At 38.9% G+C, this 22,234-nt stretch overlaps 1 protein-coding gene across 8 annotated transcripts in view; it reads left to right on the forward strand.

Moving 5' to 3' along the window:
• LOC137183701 (protein NLRC3-like) overlaps positions 1-22,234 on the forward strand; it is a 247,621-nt gene that overhangs the window by 214,054 nt on the left and 11,333 nt on the right. Inside the window, exons 1-5 of one of the 8 annotated variants that reach the window (XM_067590950.1) lie at positions 9,939-10,015; positions 10,427-10,585; positions 13,349-13,507; positions 14,721-14,956; positions 15,091-16,876. The exons of 2 other annotated variants lie outside the window; for them this stretch is intronic. In XM_067590950.1, coding sequence (XP_067447051.1) covers positions 10,458-10,585; positions 13,349-13,507; positions 14,721-14,956; positions 15,091-16,876 — 2,309 coding nt within the window. In that variant the 5' untranslated portion in view covers positions 9,939-10,015; positions 10,427-10,457. Of the gene's footprint in view, positions 1-601; positions 779-2,248; positions 2,430-3,471; positions 8,676-9,938; positions 10,016-10,426; positions 10,586-12,755; positions 12,938-13,348; positions 13,508-14,720; positions 14,957-15,090; positions 16,877-22,234 lie in introns of those variants that run through there. 5 more of the 8 variants (XM_067590951.1, XM_067590946.1, XM_067590944.1 and 2 more) reach the window with 5 other exon arrangements.

A 22,234-nucleotide genomic window follows, 5' to 3' on the forward strand; every position in this document is an offset into this window, starting at 1 on the left:
TTGTTATTTGTTGTGTTTTGTTGTTTGTCATTGTGTTTTGTTATTTGTTGTGTTTTGAGATTTGTTGTGTTTTTTGATGTGCTGTTGTGTTTTCCTATTTGTCGTTGTGATCTGCACTTCAGGGCCACCGTACTGAACAGCTGGTTTCACTTTGAACTTAGTCACTAATTAAAAAAAGACAAACATCTTTAAGAAAACTGTTGACACACTCACTTTAAACTCATACAGGCCAACAGACACAAAGAGAGTAAATCATATTTCCAAATGCAGTTTGTATCTGTAGTCGTGTCTGAGCTGCCACCAACAACAGGTGACGCACTTTGTGTAGCTGCACCAGCAGTAAACAGGAGCAAAAATATGGCCCTGCAGGTATATTTGTAAAGGATTGTTCTAGGTTACATCTAGGATTAGGAGAACATGTTTCTCACTGTGCTCAGTGCACATCTGATCAATTTATTGATCAGTGTTGACATGAATATGTGTCTGAATGTTGTGGTGACATTTGGATGATGTCTGTAGAAGGCTGACATGATGATGATCCATAATAACACAATGACAACGTCCCTCTGCTTTTTATCTACGTCATTTATTCTTTATTCAGAGTGAGGAGCTGCGATTTGTCAGAGATCAACTGTGCTTCTCTGGTCTCAGCTCTGAAGTCCAACCCCTCCCATCTGAGAGAGCTGGATTTGGGAGGAAACAAAAACATGCAGGGTTCAGGATTGAATCTGCTGTGTGATTTTCTGGAGAGTCCACACTGTAGACTGGAGACTCTGATGTAAGTTTACTGACTGTCTGTTACTATTGTTGATCATAATGTTTAACAACTGAACCTAATTTATGTACATACATAACTTACATCTATGAAGTTATTTTTTTCCCACATTTTCATTTTTTACTGTACAAAGTTTAGTCTGTAGTTATAAAAGATGACTGATTCTTAAAGAAACTGTAGAGAATGTCCACTGTTAGTTGTTAAAGTCAATTAATGTTTATAATTTTTAGTAAAGAGTCACATCTGTATACAGAAGATCCTCCCAACTAATATCTGTTTCAAATGGTTTAAAAAGTTTATTTGATGAAGGGGAAATATTTCTTTATTATATTCTTTAATGTGTTTTAATGAATAATGTCTGATCATTGTAATTTATCCATCAGAACACACACACACACACACACACACACACACACACACACACACACACACACACACACACACACACACAGGGACACAGAGATCAATGCAGGTGACCTCAGAGTCTTCAGTCCACACTGTAGACTGGAGACTCTGAGGTCAGACACCATTTTTTACTGCTGTGCTGAGATTAATATGATGTGACAGTTGTGGTGACACTAAAGTGCAGACATAAAGCTGATATTATGCTGATTCACACTGAGGATCCTAATGGGAAAGTCTATTTTCTTCTTCAGTGGTTTAGTCCATTGACTGTGTCAGAGCAATGTTGAGCTGCACATTTAAAACCTTCATATAACAAGAAAAATCTGCACTGGATAATTCACTCTGAACCACTGAAACTTTTTTTGTCTTTTATATTTGACAGTTTTTAACCTGCATCCTGTTGGGTTCAGGTGTTTGGAGTGTCCATTTTATAAACTTCTACATTCTATCAATCAATCAATCAATCAATCAAACTTTATTTATATAGCACCTTTCAAACAAATAAAATGCAATTCAAAGTGCTGCACAAGTGACTGATAAAACGTAGGATGTTAAAAATGGATCTAGAGACTAATGAACACCAAAGCAATTATAAAGCATAAAAGGTTCAATAAATAAGACAACAATAAAAAATGGGTAGTTAAGATAATGAAATATAAATGATAAAAGATAATACAAGCAATAAAAACAACAAAAGGTTGTCAAATACTACGCATTATAAATAGATTATTAAAAAAGTAAAATGTTAAATATTAAATAGAATAAAATAATCGATAATGATCAACAGTAAAATGTTGATAAATAGAATAAAATAAATAATAATGATAAATAAAATAAGTATAAATAATAAAACCATAAAATGATAAAACACTACATAAAAGCCAGACTAAACAGATGGTTTTTTACTTTATGTTTAAAAATATGTATATTTTCAGCTGCTCTCAGATCCTCTGAAGGCTGTTCCAGCAGCTTCTAAACCTTCTTCACATCTGAACAGATTATGAAACATTGAATGATTTAAAAAAGGAACTTTGTTTTCTAAAGTGACATCATTTATTCTTTATTCAGATTGGGGTGGTGCAATTTGTCAAAGATCAGCTGTGATTCTCTGGCCTCAGCTCTGAAGTCCAACCCCTCATCCCATCTGAGAGAGCTGCATCTGAGAGGAAACTACCTGCAGAGCGAAGACGTGAAGCAGCTGTCTGATCTTCAGGAGAGTCCAGACTGTAGACTGGAGACTCTGAGGTCAGTAGAGAGTTGGAGTCAGTCTGTGCTGGTTTCAGCAGTATTGTATTAAACACAGTTAGTATCAAAGCAAAGATCCAGTATTTCCTGGTGAACCTTCAACCATCTCAGTGGCTGCTTTCCTCAGTGAAGCTGTGAGAGGAGAATGGTGACAGGCTTCAGGATTGGACAGAAAGACAGAGAGAGAGAGAACAGTCAGCCAATCAGATCGCCAGAAGCTTGTTGTGATCATGTGTTTGAGTTGATGTGAAGACGACTGTTGTTGTTGTGTTCATGTCTGCAGGAAATAAAGCTGGATTACAGCTGACAGCCTTAAAAGATGCATAGAGACAGTGGTCTTCATCATCAAACTGTCCTACCATCAAATCTGATCTGAAAGTGTTTGTTCTCTCATTTCAACACTAAAGAATTGATCAGTTCATCTTTGTCAGAGCTTTGAGATCAGTCTGACTGCAGCCTGCAAATCACTGGCTCTGATTTCACACAAGCATCATTACGTTTAGTAACCATGTGGTCTTTATACAGACTAGAACCTCTGCTGAAGTCCAGGAATCACAGCAGGTGTTTAGCTGAGAGCTCTGACTGATTGTCATGTGATGATTTAACAGCAGGAAAGATCTTCAAATCCCACAGAGACTCTGTAGCTTTCAACTTTTCTAACAGTTCACATGTATCAACAGTAAATCCATCAGTAAAGTGATGAGTGAATGTCTCGGTTTCTGCAGTAATGATGTGTTCATGACTCTCAGCACTTTATTTCCTCTGTGTACTTGAGTGAAATCTGCAGAGTAAACAGACTTGCACAGACTGCAAAAGTCTGTGCAGGTGTGTGAGCTTGGAGCTCAGTGTGTTCACTCCAACACATTAACATGAGAGCTGAAAGGAAGAAGGCTACGCTGCACAGCTGTTCCACTTCTGGTCTGAACAGGACTGAAGTCCCTGCTGCTCTTTATACTGGATGTGCTGCATCACTGACTCACAGCTGATGAAGTGAGTCTCACTAAACACTGATTTATGACCTTTGTTGTTTCTTCTTCTCTCATCAGATGGGAGGGGGTGTTGTGATCTCTGTCAGAGTGTGAGTGAACATCCAGGAGTGTGTGTTGAGAGAGGATCAGCTGGATCCTGATGATCCATCTGGACCGGAGTCTGGATCTTGATTTTGTTGAATCAGCACTTTACAGATGTGTTATACATGAGCTGTTTGATGCAGAAAAGATTAAAAACAGGTTTTATAAGTCAGACTCTGACCCTGGGCCCATATTTATCAAGCGTCTCAGAATCAGACTGAGAGTTAACGAGGACTAAAACTAATTAATGAAGCAGAAGAGAATTTACTGTGACTGTCAGCAGGAGAGGGATTACTCCTGGGAGAGAGTGAGACGTCGCTGTTTTACCACAGTCAGAGCAGAAAAGTAGAAATAATGATGATGTGTTGTAGTTTTCTCACAGTCTCAGCTGGAAATATGAAACAGTGGTAATTTGGTATATTATGTGTATAGGCAGGTAACCAGGCAGGTAACTTACCAAGGTTGTGGAACAAAACTATGATGCCAAAATTCATTATAAGATGATATTTACAAAGTGTAAAGAAAGCCTGAGAAATAAATGTAGCCTATATGTTGATGAAGATAACAGGTAATTAGACTCAGCTGTGTGAAATGATCTTGGTTCAGCCACATGGTTTCACAGCCTGTAATAGTGCTGCATCTTGCACATATTGCACAGACACATGTTGCAAATACTCTCCATGAAGAACATATTCTCTTCCACTGTCCAATTCCTCTTTCAACTACACCCCAAGTTAACTTGTGTTCTCTACATGAAGGTAAATACAGCGTAACAATAGAAACATATATTGATCAGGTGCATCCTCCTCTCTCAAATATCGGGCTGTAGCTCTGCTGTTATTTGAAGGAGCCTGAATAAAAAATAAGCCTATAAAATATTTGAGCTGTTGTAATGAAGTTGAGATATCCTTCATTATGCAGCTGACATGATTGTGTGTAAATCAAAGTTTTAGTGGGCTGTGACTGAGGACCCTCGTCATGCTCATTATCTTTATGACGTGCATTAAGCCAGATCAAAGTTTGATTCATGACTTTCATCATTGTTGCTTCTGACAGAATCGTCACTGTTGCACAGCTGCATTTTCCCCGTTACCATAAAGTGTAACATTGTGAGGACATTCTGTATTTATTTAAATGATGTTCTGTAGAAACATCATGTGTTCTCCTCTGCATCACACACAAAGTCAGTCTCACTAATGATTCTGTTTTAGTCCAAACAATCTTTTAATAAGCTCAGTGTCATCAAGCGTTCCCAAAACATCTCTCCTCTCAGGGAATATCTCTGCCTGAACTCCATCTCCTGCAGCTCCTAAATATTGGCAGAGATAGGAATCATTTACCAAGTTTGGAAAGTTGATAAAAGGCTTTTTCTCCTAAAAGTAGAAGCAGAGATGCGTCACTCTGATCATTTTTGGCCAGTTAGGAGTGATTTCCTGCTCTGAGACGCTTGATAAATACAGGCCCAGATGTGACAGATGTGACAGATTGGATGTCCACAAATTTCATTCAGTTAAATTGTGAAAGAATTTATCATTGGTCCAGAAAACCTGCATGCAGGTCAAATCATTGTAGGAGAACCAGTTGATCTTTGTTTTTTCTGCAATCTCCAAAATAGCCCAAAGAAGGCCTGGGCTCAATCAACAATAACTTCTAACCTCTAAAGACATGGATGTATATTCAACTTCATCTGGAAATGCCCTCAGGTAAACTGAGAACCCTTTCTTCACATTTAAATGTCAGTTTTGACTCCTCACAGAACCATCTCCTCACCCCAAACTCTCCCCAAACTGTGTGGGACAATCCCAAATGGAAATTATGACACTAATGATGCTACATGCTTTACCAACCCAAGTCTCAGAGGATACCGGATTAAAGGACCCTTTCCTTGGACAAATGCAGAGAGACTGTTTATCATAGTGAAACCTCATCCATTTGTTTGATGAGTTTGGACAACTCTACCTACATTTTATGTTCTCTTTTCACCTTCTAATCTCATACACACACACACACACACACACACACACACACACACACACACACACACACACACACATTCCAAAGCACATCCTCCCCTGTTGCTTTCACCCTGGTGTGACTTCAGATAAAGATAGTCCAGACCTGTCGTAAATTCAGTTAAGCCTTTCTGTGTTCCTTAAAACCAGAAGTTTGATTCAATGTTTCTTAAGTATATAATCATCTTGTAATCTATATATTATTTGTCACAAAGTAATTCCTGTTTAACTAGTCCAACTCGATCTTTCTGTGATAAAGTATAGCTGAGATAGAAATATCTAGCTTTAATTGTTCCATAGTCATGGAACCACAGTGCCATCTAGTGGACAACTTTCAATGAGGTTGAATGTTAAAGACAGACCTCTCCCGGTGTATGATGCATAATGTTTTATTATTGTAATATCTATTAAATTGCCATTAAACTCTATATAACTCAGTAGGAATGTGATATGTATGAAAGATACTTTGATAAGCAAAGAAGTAACACTAGTAGTTATAAAGTATGTTAGCTAGTATGAAAAGTAATTTGATAAATAACTATAGTTTGTTTTAATTAAGCTGCATTGATGATTGTTAACTTTGTGTGTTAATGGATGTATAGCCAACAAACTACATTCTGTTTTAACCTCATCAAAGGATTAAATTCAGGTATTGTGATGGTGATTACATTATAGATGTGTGTCTCTGAACATTTGAGTAACGTATCGTACATTTGCAATTTAGGGTTAAATCTGGATGATCATGGTGAGATAGTTGAATGGTTGAAATGTAATCAACTCAGGGAAGATCACGTGTTTTCTTTTGCGCGGGAGAACATCTATCTCCACCCACACAGGCCCATCTTAGCGCCAGTCCTGATAAAAACAGCGTACTGGCTACGCTTGCTCTCTCTGATACTCCGATACTCTGATATTCTGCTTTTCCTGCTTTTTCATTTACATCTCCAAGGAGACAAATGTTTTTCTTTTGTATCATGTGATCTTCTAAGTTAACTGTTTTCCCCTTTAAGCTACGTGCAGTATTGTTACTTCAGTAAAACAAATTTTATGTTGAAATTCTTTCGCGCGTTTTATTATTAAGTATAGTTTTGTTCGGCCGGCGAGATTATTATTGGAGTTATTTAGTAAGAAAGTCATTCAGTCAGAGACTTCAATTAAAACGATCCGCTCTCCACGGATCGGTGAACGGTGAACCCTGTGGTGATCTGGAGAATCACCTGAAGAAGCTGTAACGACATCACTTCTCCTTAAAGGCAACACTCACGAGAGGAAACTCGCCACGCAAAGTATGCTGAACAACGCTACTCCTGCTCTCCATCTCCGTATTCTCCAGTAGTGTTTAGTTTTGGACTCTTATTCCTTGACAGTGGACATCTCTGAGCATGTTGTAGCCTGATGTTAAGTGTCTCTGTAGCTGCTGCTCATTTTGATAGAAAATACAATCTACATGGTGCAGCATTAAACCAATGATACACGTATGTTTAGATTCATCTGTCATAGTATTTAATAATAATATTCAGAGTGAAGTTGTATTTTCTTCACTGAGCGTCAGTCTGTCCAACCTTTACTCTGCAGATCTGTTCACATCAGCATGAAAACATATTTTTATTATTAATATTAGGATATTTTTTCCCTTATTGTAGCTGTAATGAACACTGTCATTCAAAACATAAATGAGGTAGATATGAGATGATATGATCCATCTGGAGTGTTGTAGAACATCATTTGAACTGTGAGATGAAGCGGACAGAAAGTGGAGTTTCAGCACTGGACTGTCAGACTGTAGATGCTGTTTTTCTGTTTTCTGTTTGTCCAGCAGCAGTTCTGTTTCCTCTCTGCTGACGTGGAGCTGGACTCAAACTGACTCAGGAGGGAACCAGTAGCATCTCATGGTGCTCAAAACACAGCAAGCAGTCCTAATCTGAGCAAATACTACCCGGGATTAATGATGTAGAAGTCTGTCTGTGTGTGAGACAATTCCAGCTCAGCCTGGAGGTCTTCATGGGTCCAATAAAACAGACCTGCCTGTGTTCATACATGAAGTTTAAACAAACAAACCTGTGAAGACCTGAAGCTCAGCCGTCTGTTTCATGTTGATTTTCCTCCTTATTTTGTATCAGTGTACAATCAAGAGTCTGAATGTTTGCTGTAAAACTCCCAAAAAACAAAGCAAATGTGCTCACAGAGGTGGACTGATGACTGAAGCAGATTTTCTTTATTTTAACTTTATACTCATTTCAAAGACATTTTCAGCTTCATTTTTAGGACATTTTACAGACAGAAATGGGGGAAAGTGTTAAGATGGTTTGGTTGGCATGCAGTCAATATACTGAGATTCATATGTAGTTCTTCATTTGAATAATAATAAAATCAATGAGTTTTCAGTGTGTAGTTTTGTGTCAGTGGATATATCAGAATATCAGGTTGTTTATTTAATTACACCCTCCTCTCTGTAAAATGTCCTGAAAATTACACCTTAAATATCTGCTAATTAACTGTTAAATGAAGCCTCAGCTAGATTTTTAATGAGGATAAAACATATTTATTCACATTTAGCCAGCTGTAATTATTAATGAAGTATGTTGTGCTTTAGTACTTTGATAGATTTAGTGGAAGTTTGACTTAACATAGTAGATAGTTGATGAACTAGTGTAGCTGGTGAGCAGCTAATTACCAGCAGTGGAAGAAATACTCAGATCCTTTACTGCAGTAAAAGTCATGTGTTGTATTTGAAAAGCTTGTTATATTATCCATTGTGTCAAATCTTCATCTGAAAAGTAAAGCTGTCAAATAAATGTAGTGGAGTAGAAAGTACAATATTTCCCTCTGAAATGTAGTGGAGTGGAAGTATAAAAGTCCATCATGTCATTCAGTAAAGAGTTATTGAAAATGATTCATGGCTGCAACTAAGAATTATTTTTAGTATTGATTAATCCCAAATGTCTGTTCTCAGCATCCAAAGTGATTCTTCAAACTCAGTTTTTATGAAAATGAATCCCAGTTTAAAGGCTCTACTGCTGACAGGGAATATTTTGATTTTCAACACTTTAATGTGACACTGAAAACTAGTTTGATCTGGTTAATCAGTCGACCTCCAGCTGTTCATCTGAGCTGGAACTGATCTGCTGTAGCTGTTTCATTATCAGCAATTAAAAACATGGTCACATCTTCTGTGGTTATTGATGATGATTATTGATGATTGTTCTCAACATCACACACACACACACAGAGCTGCAGTCAGGACAAACCTGTTTCTCTGAGAAGAAAAAATAAACTTGTATCATCAGGACTTTCTCACACACAGCAGAGTCTCTGCCAAACACTAGTGAGTACAGCTGATAATAATTCACAATCATTCTGTTTTTTTTCAGTCTGACTCCAGAAGGTTTAATTTGACACTGATATGAAACACAGAAGAAGAATCTTACTGCATGTCAGCAACACAAAGATATTAACTTTACTGGCCTTTGTTGTCACATGTTGGTGGGTTTTCTTCCACAGGTTTCCCTGTTTATCATTAGAAATGATTTGGCGCCTTCTGGTGGTGCAAAGATAAACTGAATGATGCCAGTATGAACACAGACAGAGCTGCAACAATTGGACAATTAATTGATTAGTTGTTGATTCAACAGAAAATGATTTAATTCGACAGCCAGATTGATTAACCGTTTTAAGTCTTTCAGTTTTGTTAGAAGAAAAAGTCCAAATTCTCTGATGGCAGCTTCTTAAATGTGAATATTTTCTGCTTTCTTTAGTCTCTATGACAGTAAACTGAATATCTTTGAGTTGTGGACAAAACAAGACATTTGATGACGTCATCTTGTGCTTTAGGAAACACTGTTCAACAGTTGTCACCATTTCCTGACATTTTATAGACTAAACAACTAATCGATACATCGATAATGAAAATAATTGCAAGTTGCAGCTCTAAACAGATTCCATGAACTGTTTTGTTTAAATAGCAGAAGTGGTGAAACAACTCAACTATTGTCTTCTAACAGGTCAGACTGGTTTCAGGTACCATCTATCTGTCCCGCCTCCTCTACAGGTGGAGCTCGGACTCATTCCAAGAAACAGCTCACCTGTGGCAAACACTTTTCTGACAGACGTCGAGAGGAGAGTTTTTGTCTTCAGCAGTTTGAACTGTTAACTGTAAGTGTGTTTTGTTTCATAGTTTAAAATTTGTCTTTAGTAACTTCAGGGTTTGTTTCTTGCTGTCTGATGTTTGTAGATCAGAGACAGATCTATTATTTTTATTATTATTATTGATTATTATTTTTAGTACAATGAGGAAGTCTTTGTGTCTGAGTTTGTACCAGCGAGCGAACAGTCAGAAAACTTTTCCGAAAACTCACACACACACACACACACACACACACACACGTACGTGACTTCCAGTAAAGAAGAAGAAGGGAGGAGTCAACAGGTAGGCAGTAAAAGTGAAAGTATTCAGTCAGACTCCATTTTAAAGTCAACAGAGCAGAAGGAGGAAAACAGTCTGAGGCAGGGTGAGTGTTAATATCAGGGCTGCTAATAATGATTACTGTCATTATTGATCAATCTGCTGATTATTTTACTGACTAATTGTTTAGTTGATTAAACTGTGTCAGAAAAATATGAAATCACAGTGTTGACGTCTTCAAACGTTGTTTCCTTTGTTCTTTTGCTGGTTTCTGCGTCCTCACAGTGATGTAACGTGACACACTGCTGCAGTTCAAATAGAGAGAAGTCACAGTTAAGAACCACACAGATGTTTATCTGAAGTCTGTTTGTTGGATTTAAAGCAGAGTCAAAGTTTATCTTTGTGATGTCTGGAAAACACACATGGTTGTAGTTAAAGTCATGTAAACTGATAAGAAGCTACTAAGTTGAGAGGAAGGACTGGGTTTATTATACTGTGTACGTGTGTGTGTCTCCAGTGTTACTGGTTTACCTCTCAGACTCCAGAAGATGAAGGCTTTGGAGGAAGAGGAGGACGGAGCAGAGTCTCTGATATCCAGCTGTCTGTCAATGAAGAGTGACCGGTCTAAAGGTCTTCCTCTATTCTTCAGTAATGAACCTGGACCCGCAGACACAAAGTAAGAGACTGTTTCTACTGTAAACTGACCTGAAGATGATTCAGTGTTGAAATGTCATTTAAAAACAAAGCCACACTCTACTACAACCATCTCCATCAGTTATTAGTGAGAGTCTGAAGATTTTCTCCAGCAGGTTTATCCATCTAAATATAAAGTGGCAGCTGATGTGTTTTATTGATTTATTTATGTGTATTTATTGGGATCATGTACAGTGTTAAACTGTACAAATGTAAAGTAAAACATTTGATGTACTGCACCAGATTTATCTTATAGCTAATTTTAATCTGCAGTCCCTTACAAATAAAACATATAACAGCACCATAACAAATAGTACAAAGCAAAAAACACACAGAACACATTATACAAAATACCAAACACAAAGCTACACACAACAGCACATCACATACACCCATAATGTCAACTAGAAATTAATAATGTAAACTTGTCAAGTTAAAATTAAATGAAACTCAACATGTGCTCAGCTGGCAAACAGAACAATGGAAAGGAGGATATATAGACTAGCAGGTAATCAGCTGAGAGTGAGTTCAGGTGAGAATGGGTGAGTCCATGTGAAGGAAGTGGATGAGGGCTGATGACTAGTATGGCTCTGGTCAACAGCTTCATTGCAGTTGGCTTTGTTGAGGTTGAACACTTCACTGCCAGCTTATGCTGGATCATCCTTATTATTGGTATCATGTTTGAAGCCCAGACTTTCTCCTCCTCAGAAACTGGGTTGAGGCCAGACTGAAGGGAGTTAAGGACTGTTATGGCCTCATAATCAGCACTGACTAGAGCTGATAAACCAGCTGCAAGTGAGGCCACTGCTGCTCCTACTGGCTCAGGCTGCTCATGTAGCCGCTGTTCCAGCATGTGTCTACCTCACCGCCTTACATATTATGATCATTATTTCACTGTCAGAGGGTCCAGTTTAGTCTCTCTGTGGACTGTAGGTGCAGATTTACCTGTTTGATTTCACCTGTTGACACAGAACACACGTTTACTGGGGTGTATTCCAGAAAGCCGGCTGAGTGGAAAATCTGAGTTTGTTCACCCTGATATGAAGGAAACTCTGAGTTTTCAGTTCCAGAAAGAGAGATAACTTAAACTCTGGGTCAGTTACCACGGTAACTTAAACTCTGGGTCAGTTACCATGGTAACTGTCTCTGTCTCCTCTTACAGTTTCATGTCTTCATTCATTCAGTCGTACCAAAGCTCGTATCATTATTCTCGACTAAATGCTGATCCAATCTGGCACCAACCATTCATTAGTGGAGGTTTACTGTCTGTCAGAATCTAAATCCTGGTTGGATGTTAGTTTGTTACTCAGGACTTTCTAAAGTTTTTATGCACATCAGTCATTTCTTTGAACAGCGTTTTTTTCTCTCACAGTCAAATATTGCACAGCGTGAATTCATCCTCAGCTCAGAATCAAACCTCTTTGTCCTTCTGTTATAACACTGAGACTCTGTCAGTTTGTTAGAGCAGCTCCTGACCTCAAATCTTTACTGCACATAATCTGTAATCTCAGTTTCAATTTAAACAATCAATATGAAGCTTTAGACACGTAGGATCAATGAATAATTATCTCTATCAGTCATGATGTGATCGGTCCACTGATGGAACATCATTCCTATAATATTGGAGATTATATGTTAATATTTCTGAGCAGGATCGTGGTGCAGCTGCAGAATGTAGTTTGTAGTCTGAACGTGTTTTATTAGCATTTCAGTGACAATATTTAAAAATATTTAAATTTACTACATTTGTTGAAGCAGCTGAAATAAAGTCACTGAATGTTGTTGAGCTGAGATACAAATAGATGTTTAAAAAAATCTGCTGTATTTTAACCTCGACGCCTTTTCAAGTACAAATCAGCAAACACATTATTACTGATCAGACTGTGAGCTACAGTCATGTCTCTGTCTTTTATCTATATATGTTTTAAATCTTTAACTATATTTTTCATCTTCAGTTGCTGCTTCCTGTGTTTTGTCCGTCAGATTAAAGCTGAACAAATATATTTAAAATGTAATGTAGCTGCAGCCTGATACACAGTCAGATTCCACTTTATCATCATTAAGGAAATGTAACTTCATTAAATTCACCACTCGCACTTTAAGCTGTAAGTGATTCAAGAAAGCTCAGAGTGACTTTAAATGGTCACACACACACACACACACACACACACACACACACACACACACACACACACACACACACACACGTACGTGACTTCCAGTAAAGAAGAAGAAGGGAGGAGTAAACAGGTAGGGAGTAAATGTGAAAGTTCAGTCTATTCAGACTCCATTTTAAAGTCAACAGAGCAGAAGGAGGAAAACAGTCTGAGGCAGGGTGAGTGTTAATATCAGGGCTGCTAATAATGATTACTGTCATTATTGATCAATCTGCTGATTATTTTACTGATTAATTGTTTAGTTGATTAAACTGTGTCAGAAAAATATGAAATCACAGTGTTGACGTCTTCAAACGTTGTTTCCTTTGTTCTTTTGCTGGTTTCTGCGTCCTCACAGTGATGTAACGTGACACACTGCTGCAGTTAAAATAGAGAGAAGTCACAGTTAAGAACCACACAGATGTTTATCTGAAGTCTGTTTGTTGGATTTAAAGCAGAGTCAAAGTTTATCTTTGTGATGGCTGGAAAACACACATGGTTGTAGTTAAAGTCATGTAAACTAATAAAAAGCTACTAAGTTGAGAGGAAGGACTGGGTTTATTATACTGTGTATGTGTGTGTGTCTCCAGTGTTACTGGTTTACCTCTCAGACTCCAGAAGATGAAGGATTTGGAGGAAGAGGAGGACAGAGCAGAGTCTCTGATATCCAGCTGTCTGTCTATGAAGAGTGACCGGTCTAAAGGTCTTCCTCTATTCTTCAGTAATGAACCTGGACCCTCAGACACAAAGTAAGAGACTGTTTCTACTGTAAACTGACCTGAAGATGATTCAGTGAGACGGTTTCATTAAGGTTGTAGTGTAGATATGAAGGAAACACAGTAGAAAGAAATAATGAACTACCTTCCATTCAGCTGTAATCTAGAACAGATCTTCATGTACATGTTAACCAGAGACAGAGACAGGGCTGCTATTGCTATTTGATTTTCCAGTCTAACAATCTAAAGTAGTAGCAGGTAACCCAGGGTGATATTTACTAAGGATTTAGTAACAAGTCACATTGTGTCTCCTTATTTACTAAAGGACTGCACCGGGGTTTTGTGCAGGTAAAATGGAAGAAAATGGAGTGTTTGGTCTCCTGCAATACAGAATGTGTCTCAACGTGTTCCTGTTCAAAGACACAAAATATGGGAGGAAGTAATGGAAATGTATACAAACAGCCTGCTGCAGCTGATTTATCACTGCAGACTGACCACTGCAGCAGAGGAAACTGAGTCTGACATTTAACATTTGGGAAAAGTCAAATGTGTAAAACTGTTGTATCACACTGACACAGAGGGAGAGAGATTATAGCAGAAACAGTGAGAGAGAGAAGCACAGATGAAAAGATGCATTATGAAGATATTTAGCAGAGCTCTCTGTTCAGCACCACAACACAAGACAAAAGAGCAGCAGTCTGTTATTTTTCACAAGTGGACTTTTCTGTTTTGCTCAGTTGCCTCCTGCTTATTTTTCCAGACTTTTAAAGTCTCATAGTAGCTTAAAGGAGCCCTGTGGAGTTTTCTTGTTAACAGACAAAAGTCATGTTTACATTGACTTTTGTGTGAAAACACATTGTGTGAATCCTTGTGGTCTAACAAATGTGTTGAATCCATTTCCCTCCTCATGAAACATTTGCAAAGCCAATTTTTGAAGCTAGTATTTTAAATCCTGCATTGTTTACATCCATGTTTACTAGTTTGCACTCTTCTTCTTCTTCTCTGCCTTTGCTGGTTCATTGTTGTGTCTGTCTAATTACTTTTGAACCCTTGTAAATATATTATATATTATTTTATTTAAATTGAATGTGCTGAAGCTCAGAGCCTGAAGAACAAAAAACTGTGTAACTGTCCAAATACTGACAGTCTGGACTGTTTATGGAGGGAAAGAGCTGCATCAACTTGTGAGCTGTCGGTTGGCCACCACTAATGTCATGTGTCATAAAGAATGTGTTCATGTCCACAGAGAGAGGAAGAGGAGGGGTGTTTCTGTGGAGGAGCAGCTGTCCTGCTGTTCTTTGTGTCAGGACGTCCTGAAGGATCCAGTCTCTACCAGCTGTGGACACTGGTTCTGCAGACTGTGCATCACCTCATACTGGGACCAGTCTGCTCCATCAGGAGACTCCTCCTGTCCCCAGTGTGGAGAAAGATCCAGAACAAGACCTGGACTGCAGACAGACAGTGAGACCAGCACTGTACAAAGTAAGACTGAAGATTTGTCTGCTGATGTCATCATCTCTGAAAACAGGACAGGAATCTACCTCCTCTATCCTGCTGAAAATTAACACAGTCAGACATATTTCTTCTTAATTATACATTTTTTTCTTCTCTTTCAGCAGAAAGTGGTCTGCAGGAGGTTTTAGATGAACATAAGATCAGTCTGAGGAGGACATGTGAATATGTGACTGAAGGAACTGATGAAGCAGGAAGTGAAACCCTCCTCAACAGGATCTACACTGAGCTCTACATCACAGAGGGACAGAGTGAAGACGTTAATACCCAACATGAGGTGAGGCAGCTTGAAGCAGCTTCCAAGATGGAGACCCTCCATGACACTCCAATCAGGTGTCACGACATCTTTAAAGTCTTACCTGACCAACAGAAAAACATCAGAGTCGTTCTGACCAACGGCGTCGCTGGCGTTGGAAAAACCTTCTCAGTGCAGAAGTTCACTCTGGACTGGGCAGAGGGCTCGGAAAACCAAGATGTCAGTCTGGTGATTCCGCTTTCGTTCAGGGAGCTGAACTTGATCAAAGATGAGCAGTACAGTCTCCTCATGCTGATCCATGATTTCCATCCAACATTACAGAAGGTCACAGCAGAGAAGCTCGCTGTCTGGAAAGTTTTGTTCATCTTTGACGGCCTGGATGAAAGCAGACTTTCACTAGATTTCAACAACAGGAAGGTCGTGTCTGATGTTACACAGAAGTCATCAGTCAACGTGCTGTTGACAAACCTCATCGAGGGGAATCTGCTTCCCTCAGCTCTCGTCTGGATAACTTCCCGACCTGCAGCAGCCAATCAGATCCCTGTTGACAGGGTAACAGAAGTACGAGGCTTCACTGACGCCCAGAAGGAGGAGTACTTCAGGAGGAGATTCAGTGATGAAGAGCTGTCCAGCAGAATCATCTCACACATCAAGACATCCAGGAGCCTCCATATCATGTGTCTCATCCCAGTCCTCTGCTGGATCACTGCTACAGTTCTGGAGCACATGTTGACTACAGACCAGAGAGGAGAGCTGCCCAAGACCCTGACTGACCTGTACTCACACTTCCTGCTGGTTCAGACAAAGAGGAAGAAGCACAAGTATGATGAAGGACATGAGACGAGTCCACAGGAGCTGACAGAGGCCGACAGGGAACTTCTTCTGAAGCTGGGGAGGCTGGCGTTTGAACAACTGGAGAAAGGAAACATCATGTTCTACCAAGAAGACCTGAAGAAGTGTGGTCTTGATGTCACAGAGGCCTCGGTGTTATCAGGAGTTTGTACAGAGATCTTCAAAAGAGAGAGTGTGATCTTCCAGAAAACAGTCTACTGCTTTGTTCATCTGAGCGTTCACGAGTTTCTGGCTGCAGTCTACATGCACCACTGTTACACCAGCAGGAACACAAAGGTACTGGAGGACTTCCTGGGAAAATACAGTGACTCATCTCTGGATGACTTCCTGAAGAGAGCCATGAAGAACTCTCTCAGAAGTGGAAATGGACACCTGGATCTGTTTGTTCGCTTCCTTCATGGCCTCTCTCTGGAGTCCAACCAGAGTCTCTTAGGAGGCCTGCTGGGTCAGACAGAGAACAGTCCAGAAATAATCCAGAGAACCATCAGCAACCTGAAGAAGATGAACATGTACATCGACAATGTCTCTCCTGACAGAAGCATCAACATTTTCCACTGTCTGATGGAGATGAACGACCGCTTAGTACATCAGGAGATCCAAGAGTTCCTGAAGTCAGAGAACAGATCAGAGAAGAAACTGTCTGAGATCCACTGCTCAGCTCTGGCCTACATGCTGCAGATGTCAGAGGAGGTTCTGGATGAGTTGGACCTGGAGAAGTACAACACATCAAAGGAGGGAAAACGGAGACTGATCCCAGCTGTGAGGAACTGCAGAAAGGCTCAGTAAGTCCAGATGTGATTATCAACATTATAAAGCTGCCATCAGTATTACAGTAAAGATTCACACATGCACACTATCAAAGTGTTAAACATGTGTTATACCTGCTTGTTGCCAAAGTTATACATGAGTAGTGCTTCACTACAAGCACATTCACATGTGTCAAGATATCCTTATCACAAGGAAAACATATTTCTATTCACATCAATGTTTTTATTTTCATAGTGATGAGGATATCTTGACACATTGATTATGTCACTGGTCATTTTGATATAAATATCCTTCATTTCCCTCCTGTGGGTATTTGTCTGAGGAAGACCTGTAATCAGTTGAAATGTTACCAGAACCAGTACTAAATTTAAATGGAACTGTGATTCCAGTGTGTGAGTTCTCCTTGTATCCCAGTTGAATAGATTTTGTATCCAGCACCTATCCCACTGAAGGTTTGTGGATGTGAACACGACGACTCTGACTTATAGTGCTTCACTTCAAATGTTCTTCACATGTTACAAATGCTATGAGAGCAAGAAAAACTTATTATTGTTGGTGTGTTTATACCTCACATTAGTAAACACAGTTATTCTGTTTATTTATAATGATTTTACAGTTTATTGTTCACCTTCTAGTTTTCTTCCTTTGGGTTTAATACAAATCCTGCAAAATATCTTCAGGTTTCCAGTTTTAGTTGAAAATGTTTAAAGAGTCATTATTTCATCACAACAGACAACAGTATTTTCCAGTGGACAGTACCTGTTGTACCTTTCGTTAATGTGTCCGTTTACTTTTATATACATACACATACATGTAATATCTGTGATCTGCTGCAGCTACCAGCTTGAATGACACCTGAGAGGTGAAACCCAGGGCATAAAAAGTCTGAAAAGCTCTTCCTGCTGATAACACTTAATTGCTGTGAGTGCACAGTGATAATTGAAGAGACTCAGTTTGAAGCTGCTCAGGTTTTATGAGCAAGACAATTTCATTTGAACTTTGTGGAGACACTCTGATATGATGGGTGCTTCTCATGATCTTATTTCATGTCTTCTCTCTCCTCGGGTGACCCGGAAATTGATCTGGAAATTGGTCTCATCATGAAGGATGTTTGAATTTGCTTATTTCTGTTTGGAGGAGAGAGGAGGCTGCCTGAAGGAGGGAGTAAACAGTACACAAGACCATCCTTCATCTTTTATCAAACTGACACAACCCTTTATTGTAAATCTGTAGTGATTAGACGCAGCAGCTGATCGCACTGATCTGATATTACATCACTAACATCTCAGTTTTATATCGAGACAAATAACAGAACAAACTCAGGTGTAATATCACTCCCAAGTTTAGATTTGATTTGTTTTCTGATTCTCAGTCTATTTAACATTTTGGATTAAAATTTTCACTGTAGGTCTGATTAATAAAGGAAGCATAAAACAACTTTCATCATTCACTAGAAAGAGCATCATTTTTATATTCCTTCTACTAATTTAGCCTGTGTCATGGATGATATAGTCAGGGAGGGAAGGTGAGTCTGCTGTCTGTCAGCAGAAAACACATTTAATTAAATATCAGTTTATATGAGGCTGAAAATCCCTGTGTGTCAGGTATGTTGTGAAGAGCAGAGCAGGTGGACCCAAACACAGGAGACTGCAGGCAACAGGAACTTGAAGAATAAATCTTTATCCAGAGGGGTGTTCCATCAAGCTGGCTAACGGGATAGCCTGGTTTATTTTGATAAACCTCGATAATTTAAGTGAGAGTTCATTCCATCACCGCGGCTTATATGAGTCCCAGCTCAGTAACCATGGTAACTTAGTCAGCAGAACTAGCTGCTCTGTGGCAGGTTAACGGTCAAACTTAATTCAGCTGCGTGTCAAAGAATGTCTGACGGACGGAAACAGACTCTCAAAAGACGGTTCCATCAAGAGTCTTTTCACACTCACAACCCTTTTATTTAAAAGCTCAGCATTTATAATTTAAGAAATAAAAGTGTGCCAGCGTTATTTTGAAGTTATTTATTTATTCATTCACTCATTTTGTTCAAGCTGTGAAGACAAAAAGAAAATGAAATAAAGTCCAAACCATGACCTTCTGCTGTGTTTAAATGTATACAGTATTAACTGCTTATAGTGATCACAGTTACAGTGATTAACTGTTTATATGGATCAAAAAGCTCTGAGACAGAATCATTCATATACAACATTTATGCTGTTTAAATAAGTCACCTATAGAAATCAAGTAGTCCACCTACAGTGATCATTCTGGGTCTCTTCATACATGACAACATGTGGAAAAACATTTTAAACCACGTAAATCTATTTTTGTACTTTACTCCCATGATAAGCGGCTGCTGCTGCGTGAACACTGACATCATGACAGAGACAGAAAGTCATTTTCTCTCAATGACAAACGTCATCTCCTCAAACCGTATGACAATAAAGGGGGGGGGGGGGGATTTAAGTAAATTTCACCACTATCTTCGTCTATAATAAGGAACCTGCTGCTTCAAAAATGTGCACACTGCATTTGAAACAGCTGTACTTTATTTTGAAACAGTCATTAAAATTCATTAACTTTATATTCATGTAGGCTAATAAATATACAAATGTCAATGAGATGGTATTCTGCATGACAAATGTTACACCCGTCCCATGTAGCTATTTAGTTAGCAACTGTAACTCTAACAAGTGTTGTAGTACTATGGGCGGGGCCCTGGGTACGTTTACCTGTGGCTGGCCATGCTAACCTGGCTGACATAAATGAAATGACCAGCTTTTTAACCTTTTAACAAGACTATGAACTAGAAATATATGGCGGTGCCTCCACAGCAGGAATGTATAGTAGGAATCACTGATTTTAAATCCCACTAAGAATTATGTTTTTAAGTACTATTCCCAACTCACACCTTAATGAAATGTAAATACGACACACACACAATACTTTAAATGCAAATAATGAATTTAGTTAATGAAAACAAATATTTAAACCAATTAATAAAAATAAACAGGTATAAAAATATTATACAAAAATTAAATGCGTTTCCCTTTTTCTTTCAAACCTTTCTCAGAAGTTGTGACCTTTTTCTATCTTATCAATTTTGAAGCTCTTAACTAAAGGGCCCACACTCACACGCACACACTCACTCTGCAACCAAAATAAAATAGTGTCCTTAAACCAAAACAAAACGTTGCAGGCCTGAGTCGTTGCTCGGGAGCGTAGTGACCTAAAACAAATGGCCGCTTCACTTGCAAATGCAAGCTGTCAAATAAAATAGCACATGCACTGATTAATTGTTACTCACAAATCCCTGAGTTGAAACATGGGTGAAGGATGAGGAATGGGCGATGCATGATGAGGGGAATGATTTGAACTGAGTTAGGTTACAGGCTGGCGGGCGACAACAGTCCAGACGAAGTGATAGCTGAGCGGGAGACATCTACTCTTCCAGAGAGTCAAAGGAGTGTTTCCAGAGGGGTGAACTACGAAGCAAGTTCAACATATCCATGCTTTCTTTATGTGAGCTGGCTCGACAAACCCTAAACTCACAATTAGAGATAAGTGGTATCACGACGGTGGTTATGAACTTTCTTTGTTAATTCAGGCTTTCTGCTTCAGGCTCTGTGCACGTCCCCATGAAAGGGGGCGTTTGGCGCGTCATTTGACTTTTTCTGCACAAAATAGACCGATCGCGTGTCGCCTACTTCAGTCAGGAGGGACAGGTCATTATAACGGAGAGCTGTGATGAATATAAACACATTATCACAGCAAAAAGCAACTCTGTTTCTGAACATAAGGCAAGAGAGGAATGCTGGCAGAAAATTGCTGATCGTGTAAATTTGTTAATTAAAAAATCAGGTAGTTGGTGAAATGGCGGCACTTTTTATCACTGATTTAAGCCGAAACTCGGAACATAACCTGCTCCGGACCAGGTTAGGTTTGCAGCATCAGTTACCATGGTGATCTAGCCAGGTTAAAAGAGAGCCACATTTGTGACATTGAAAACCCTGGCTTTAGGCTCAACATACCTCACTAACCCACTAATCTCGCTTCGTAGTACACCCCTCTGGTCCTCAGTCTTCTGCAGGTTGCTATTATGTCCGTTAACCGTCGGTAAACTCTGCATCCACCGAAGTAATGAACATAAACAGTCTTCAACAGCGTACACAAACTTCACACAGCTCCTGTTTGTCGTCTGACTAGCTCATGGCTTTACTGTACGGGGTCTCCTCTACATCCCACCCCTCCACCTTTCCAATTGGCTGACAGGTTGGTCACAACCAGTGCAATTAACAAAATGTTAAGATTGACAACTTTAGGCCCTCTAGGGTTAGGCTGTGAGATAAACACGCTATTCTTATGTGTACAGCAAACAAACTACTTGAACTGCATGAACTTCACCCACACAATGACAAACCTGTTTTTAATTCCCTAAGAACTGTATTTAACATTCAACGTAAGTGGTTTTTAATAGAATACTTTTTAAACATTTTAAAATTATTTATTCATCTATTTATTTACATATTTATTTTTCTAAAATGAAACATTCAAGATCATTATGAGTGGCTTCTACTGTACTTATATCCTTCTCCAGTTTCCAGTTAATTTTTAACTTTCAGTGATGCTTGTAAATGGATCTTGTGAAAGAGAAAACGTGTCAAATAGAATGGTAATGTTGGTAAGTTGGTTCTCTTAAGTTGACTACACCATAATTTTAATTATACATCTGATATTATCCAGTCTAGTGATAATATAACCACAGTCACTGATCTGAATGCTCATTTATTAACAAATAAAGATAAAAACATGAACAGGGACAAGCGCTGCTCTTCACTTTCACCATGCAGGCTCATCAAGCTGAATGCAGGGATTGAACCATCAACCTTCTAGTAATAAGTTTACTCCTCTAACCTTTAGGCCATCACTACCTGCCTACAGGTATGCATTTAATCTGTCATCAATTTTGTGCCAAGTCATCTCCTTCACCTTGTTAATTGTAGCAATATTTCTCTTTTTGGTGAAAACTCCTTTATAGTCTTCATATAGTTTCATCAGCAGGTTTGTTTTGCTGCTGAGAAGAACACCGCTCTAGTTTTCTCTTTCTTTGCAACATAGTATCGTCTTTTCGACAATCGACTATTCTGGGCTGCTTATGTACTCTGTGGACGCGCACACTTCAAGCTTATTCCAGTCTGGATAGACTTAGCGTTGACTAGATACAGCTAAGCTGCGTTAGTGGAACGACTTGAGCCTCAAGTAGAAGTTGACGTTAATTCTAGCCAGGCTTTTTCAAGTAAGTGCGGCTTTTTTTAGCTGCCTAAATATATTTTAGAAAAAGTTGCTGCCAGTAGAAATGTGTATTCAGTGTCTGAGCA

The sequence above is a fragment of the Thunnus thynnus genome, chromosome 5 (genome assembly GCF_963924715.1).
Source record: "Thunnus thynnus chromosome 5, fThuThy2.1, whole genome shotgun sequence".
NCBI lineage: Eukaryota > Metazoa > Chordata > Actinopteri > Scombriformes > Scombridae > Thunnus > Thunnus thynnus.